This window comes from Lissotriton vulgaris, unplaced genomic scaffold (assembly GCF_964263255.1).
Source record: "Lissotriton vulgaris unplaced genomic scaffold, aLisVul1.2 SCAFFOLD_586, whole genome shotgun sequence".
Taxonomy (NCBI): Eukaryota; Metazoa; Chordata; class Amphibia; order Caudata; family Salamandridae; genus Lissotriton; species Lissotriton vulgaris.
Window position 1 is genome coordinate 219,540 of NW_028250360.1, and position 6,756 is coordinate 226,295.

General features: G+C 44.3%; 1 protein-coding gene across 2 annotated transcripts in view; it reads left to right on the forward strand.

Annotated features, from left to right (window-relative positions):
• The window catches only part of LOC147663282 (cell growth-regulating nucleolar protein-like), a 97,722-nt gene extending 94,891 nt beyond the window's left edge, over positions 1-2,831 (forward strand). For both annotated transcript variants that reach the window (XM_086950561.1, XM_086950562.1), the window contains exon 9: positions 1,978-2,831. In XM_086950561.1, the coding sequence (XP_086806687.1) occupies positions 1,978-2,112 (135 nt within the window). In that variant the 3' untranslated portion in view covers positions 2,113-2,831. The remainder of the gene's footprint in view (positions 1-1,977) is intronic.
• The last annotated feature ends 3,925 nt before the right edge of the window (positions 2,832-6,756 follow it).

Here is a 6,756-nt window from a genome sequence, read left to right on the forward strand (position 1 = left end):
TTTAGAAATTATTTACACAAAATGATAGATCTGGCTAGCGATTTGATTCCGACTTGGTTTTGATTTGATTACGATTTGGCAAACTAGTTCAGTCAAATAGAGGGCTTCAATAAATGTCGAAGACCATGTGGCAGAAAGCTTCACCTGTGGTATTCCATAGCATACAAAACCGTGTTACCTGATGACCCCTGTTGTTTCGAAACAATAGAATTTGCCGGGTCTGGTGGCTTAGTGGACTATTTTATCCACTATAGGGGTCTCTGTTTGACCTCTTTGTCACAGGTTCAAATCCCGGCCTTTCACCCTTCTGAGGTCAATAAAATGAGTACCTTTGAGTTGGGTAACAATAAACAACGGTTATTCAGCGCCAAGATGCCAACGGGTGAGCGTGTGCTTTAAAACTACACAAGGTATGTTATGTTAGAATCCTTTTGATAGGTTCATCTGAGGCCCCCATCATGGTGGACAAACAAGGCAAATGAATACCTTTGCCTACTGTGTCAAAGCCCACTGAAGGATCCATCATCATATATCGTAATAGGTGATCAGACGGAACAGGAGTCTAGAAAACTGTGCAGTTATAGCACAACTGCTATCGCTAGTATTGTAGACAGATGACTAAGGAAATAACTTCCTCTAGGCTAACCTCCTTGGATTGGCAAGGATTGTAGTTCTAAACGAGGCATTGAAACTTGCCTCATTGATGTACACACATCTTTGGATGCAGGGTAAAGCACTTCTGCTACTGAACCCGTCTATTGATTTTAACTCTCAGCCTCACTACCTTTATCGAGAGATTAAGGAGGTGGTGGGAGTCTCGGGGGTGAGCAGCACACTGCTGTGTTTTTTTTGTTGTTTTTTCATTTCCATTATCCCCACCAATGGTGAAACAGTGCAAATCAAATCCATAAAGAGTGCAAAGTGGTGTACCTCACGGTTCTTGCATGTCCCCTTTACTTGTCAGCGTGTATTAAGCACTTACTCAATCAATTACTAGCTAACTCCTTCAATCTTCACAGCTACACTGGCAACACTCTGGCGGTATTCGCAGAAAGACCAGAGAAGAATAGAGAAGATTGTCATAACATTGGTGTCTGCCATACGGGCTTGTACAATTTGTGATATTGCGCCAATTCATTCAGGGATGTCGTCTACCTTCTGGAACTTACTATGAGGCCATGTCAGTGACTGTGGTTTTACAAAAGTATTTTCTCTTGACATCATCTACAAAACAGCTGCTTTGACTGCACACATCCCCACCCAGGCTAGCCTGAAGAACTGAATACCATAGCTGCCTCAACTCGGTAACGTACTTGGATATCACCCCATGTCTGACGGATGGTGCTGCAGTGCAAACAGAAGGAAAGCAGCAATTTTAGTTTTTATGGTAATCGGTTTCTGTTAACCCTACCTCCCGCACCCTCGCCTTTTCTCTGGCACAAGGTTCGTATACCTTTCATCATGTAGGCAAGGAAAAGTAAGTGGTGCATTTTACCATGATGCCTTGGTATTAGTGATGCTATACATGCTTGGTCCTCTTCCTTCTTAAAGTACTAGCGCGCTTTCATTAGGCACCTTAAATTCATAACTGTTACTGTAGGTGTTGAAGAACCAAAAGTACTTCTGCTGCCACGAAGATGTGGGTCGGGGAAGTGTGTGTGATTTGCACTTCCTATTTGAAGGATGTCTGTGTGCACTGTTTAAGAGGAACAACTTACCCGAACGGAGCAAAATACAAGCATTTTAATGAGGATTGTGATTATTTTATTATGTTTTTTTGTATCAGCAATTGCTTCTTGTTTTCTTCACCAATGTTCTTTTGTTGAATTAACTCTACTTTAAGTGCGAGTGTGGACTTCTGATTTGGAAAATTCTTTAAATAAAGAGCCAGATTTGTACCAAGAGCGTTAAACTGAGAGCTTCAAAAAGGCAGATGAGTGATGCTGAATAATATTCTCCCTCTTTCTTTGTTTCCAGGTGGTGGCTCAGTATTATGCTGTTGTTACTGAACATTATAAATCTAGAGAAGATGTCCTTCTTACATTCAAAAAGAAAATCAATTGCAATCCTAAATTCAAGATTTTAAAAGAGAAAGTAAAGCTTGTACGATAGAAATGCTAAAGAAATGCCAAAGTACTACTAGAACCTGATCCTGAAATCTACTCTGTGCTCGAGTGCTGAATTTACTCTATTGTCTAGAAGGCAGGCACGTGAATTGGCTCGGGTATTTGATTTTTTGAGACTTTATAATGTTTTCTTAAAATACTGTATTTGCTAAAAACGTATGCAATTCAAATTGTTAGAAGCCACAGTCCATCCTAAACTCATCAGTCTTGTCTTCTCTTTGTTTTAGTAATCCGAGTTCTTCTCTCTGTGACTAAATACATCATTTTTATACTTTGTACAATACTAGTAGCATGTGGAGATTGTATCTTTGACATCATGTGCTTTTGACCCCCGAACCTCAGTACAGGTTACTGGTTAAGCGGCATGTTGCAAACCATGAATGTGCTACTATAACACATTGCAGCGTTTTAAATGTGAGCAGAAAGATACTAGTGAAGTGTTTCTGAAACCTTGCATCATTCCTGCTTTCGTAGTAGACAAACCAGATAGTTCGCCGGTCATTGATGCATACACAAAGATTATTATATTTTTATCTTAACTGGAGGTTGTTTGTGGTGAGAATATAGGTGCAATTTGTCTTCTGAATGGAAAAGGCGTGTCACATATCCTGCGTTCTATGCAAGTCGAAGTTGTTTGGTATTATGTTGCCATTTTACCATTTGATTGAAAAACAAACCTCAAATAAAAAATGTTCGTTTATAAAAGAAGTCTTGTTTTACTTTAACGTTCGATCACTATGTACTTTGGGTCACTTAATCTGTATAGTGGAGAAGTGTGGCTCACTGGTTAGAAGCGGCAGACCCTGAAGCAGAAGTCGGCCCGGGACCAGGGTTCAATTCCCGACGCGGCAGGTATGCGGACTCGATAATTCTCGCCTAGGTGCCTACGCTAACCATGGGTCCCACTCTGCAACTCTGGGCAATAGCTTGCTTAATCTCCACAACGGCCCCAGCTGCGCCGGGGATGCCTGGCTTCACCTTGGGGGTGCCCTCTCACAGAGAAAGCCAGGACGGGTTCCAAAGCGGTATACAGCGCCAGGACACCACGTAACAAGGTAACAGTGCGCTTTACAAGTATACATACATTTACAAGTATACATACATAATACTGTTTCTATATTTACCTGAAAGAAATTGCACGTTATTGGCCTTTCTAGCCACTGCACTCTGCAGACATTCTACGAATTCCCAAACTAACATTTGTGGACAGGGGCTTTTCAGGTTCTGTTACCAAGTAATTGACTAACCCATCTCCTTACTACTATGCCTTCATGGTTTTTAGACCAGCTCTTAAAATCTATTTAATCTGATAGTTTTGGAATGCCAGTTTCTTCTGTCAGCATGTCTAGTACGTGTTTTGTAAATGTCAGATTCGCTCCAGTTTTGTAAATGTCAGACTCGCTCCAAAATGCTTCAGTAGCGTTCAGCCATGATCCTACCCTGCCGTGTAATATTGGGGAAACAGTCACTGGGTTGGACCTTTTGGTTAGCTACTGTAAGGTAATGGCCTTATTTACACACACAATACACTCTCACAATAGTACAATTACACAGTTGTGATAATTTTAAAAAGATCTCACCTGATTTGGATGTATGAAAGTTGTTTTTTATATAGGCCAATTATTGATCAGTACAGAGAATAATAGCCGGCACGTGTTTCATCACACCGTGTGGGAGATGTGACGCATCAGGGCTGATACGCTATGTCCAGTAGTCGCCAACACACACTGGACTTCTACATAGCGTATCAGCCCTGATGAGTCGCATCTCCCACACGGTGTGACGAAACACGTGTCGGCTGGCTATTATTCTCTGTACTGACCAACAATTGACCTATATAAAAATCAACTTTCACCTACATGAAACTTTGGGTTTTGATCCTTTTGAACGTTTCACGTGCTTCCGTTCTCATGTAGAATTTGCGTTCTGACTTCAGGACCATTGATTTCACCAGCGTGTGCACAGGATCTGTTGTCCTTCGCTTTCGGATCAGGTCTTCCTATTCCGCTGCAGGAGTGGTTCTCTGGGTTTGTGTTCCCCTGTCCTGACTTTGCACCGCGTGCTCACTGCACGAACAGTCCTATCAAGAGATCACACCGCCTAGAACGCCACTGCTTCCTGCTCTCTCAACCCAAACCCAGTCTTTTTCAAAAACAAGGTAGCGAACAACACTTCCTAAAAAGATTTAAAATACAATGTTAAAAACGTGACAACATCCTATACAGATTAAAATAGTATTAATATTATTAAGGATACCTTCTGGATTACAGTAGTTACGCTAGCTCGGTTTGATCTGTTAGCTATTTTTAATTTTGGCACCTCTTGCGCACCACATAGTCAGGAAGTATCTGGAGGTTGCAAACACGATCATGGGGGTGATGTCATATTTTAATATTCTAAATACCCCCCTATAGTCCCTGCGACTCCTGGACTTACAAAGTTGGCCGATCCATTTAGCTCTGGCCTTAGAGTAGAAAGGGCAGAAGAGCAGAACGGGCAGATCTGTCTCTTCGCTACTTTCACACCCAGGGCAAGAGCTCGGTACATGGGGAGCGTTTCACCACTTGTTTGTCACAGCCCGCACTGGAAGTATTCCATGTCTGAATTGGAGATATAACTTCTTTGCCAGTGGAGGCTGGATGTCGTCCAAGAACTTCTCAAAATGATAGTTATCCTTAGCGGAGTGGCTGAAATCATTGAAGCCCATGCCCTGTCCTTCCCATAGAGTCTGGTCGACTGGCCTGTCGTCAGACTTCATCTGCGAAGATTGCGGGTTTAGTTTTACATCGGATTCTCTCGTATCAAGCCGGTCTGATGCCTCTTCGAGGTTGGGAACCATCAGTGCCTGCTTGATCAACGCGAGATCTGTGGCCAAACATCCCTTTGATATAGCTGACCTGATTACGGATAACAACCTGGACATTCTATTTGTTACGGAGACCTGGCTTGATGCCTTCGCAAACCCTATAGTGGCTCTTGCCACACCAGTAGGATTTAAAGTCTTCCGGATAGATAAATGTGCAGGTCGAGGAGGTGGCCTTGCCATCTGGTACAGGGAGGATTGGATCTTCCGATGTGAATCCTCTACTCTTTGGGGTGACTGTGAAGCCTTGAATTTCAATATTCAACTATCTGCCCAATTTACTTTGGGTGGTTCTTTGATTTATTGGCCCCCGGGCAGGCCAGGAATTTTCTGGCGGCATGTGGAGATGCTCTGGCTGAGCGGGCTCTATGGTTCTCTAAGTTTGTGTTTCTTGGGGATATTAACATCCACCTCGATCACTCTGAGGAGGCTGATTCCATCGCTTTAATGGATTTTCTCCATCTAGCAAACCTTTCTCAAAGCGTTCGGTTCCCCACACATTCGGGCGGGCACACACTGGACATTGTCGATGCCAATTTTCCCATTTTGATGATGAAACCACGGCCGGTTGTTTGGTCTGACCACTTTCTCATATTTTTCTCATGGGATCTGGATAACGCTCCTCGGCAGGCGAATTGCCATCGCCCCCCCATCTCCAGGAAGGTAGACCCCGGTCAGGTTAGCGCTTTGCTTGCTGCCTCCCGGCCCTCCTTCACGGGTGGTTTGGAGGAGAATGTCCCGCAGTTTTCCGACTGGATTGCTGGTGCGGTGGCTAAGGGCTCAGGGCAGTGCCAGGTTCGGTTGCGGCGTCAATCTCCCTCCCAGCCTTGGTATACTCCTGGGCTGAAGACTTTGAAGCATGCCTGTAAGGCTGCGGAAAGGGCTTGGCGGAGAGGTGGTTACCTCCTCTCTGATAAAGATATCCTTAGATCAAAACAAAAACTTTACTATGTGGAGATAGCTGAGGCTAAAGGTCAGTATTATGCGGATCGCATTGAGCGGGCCAATAATAACTGTAAAGAATTTTTTTCAATTGTGCAGAGGTTCTTGTCCCCCAGCGCCCAGGTGGCGGCCGCTCCTACTACTGAATCTTGGTGCAATACCCTGGCTTCATTCTTCAGGGATAAAATAATTAGCATCCAGGAAACTTTTTCGCCTATTCCCGGACCCAGCAACCTTGCGCCAGCGTGGCTTCAGCCAAGTACTTATTCGGTCTCCCTTTTCACTGAATTCTGTCCTATTGACCTTGTCTGTTCCCTCCGAATTCTTAATGCCCTTAAGTCTGGCTCGCCCAAGGACCCCTGTGTAGCCAGGCAACTATTGGATGTGGCGGATACCATTAATTCGGAGGTGAATTTTCTGGTCAATAAATCTCTGAGGGAAGCGTGTGTGCCGACAGTTTGGAAACACGCTTTGGTTTTTCCTCTCCTTAAAAAAACCATTGCTCGACCCATTGGCCCCAGGAAACTATCGTCCTAGCTCACTTTTGCCAAGTCTTGCTAAAGTTTGCGAGAAGGCGGTGACTTTCCAACTTACCAATTTTGTTGAGTGGGCTGGCCTGTTTCATCCGGCACAGTCTGGCTTCCGTGCTTCGCATAGCACGGAGTCCGCTCTGCTTGAGGTTTCTGAATCGATTCAGGAGTGTCTTGACGCCGGCGGGAGAGCAGCATTGGTCATGCTTGATCTATCGGCGGCGTTTGACACGGTGCCTTATGCCATGCTCCTTACCCGCCTTTTTTGAAATAGGAATTTCGGGGTCGGCCCTAC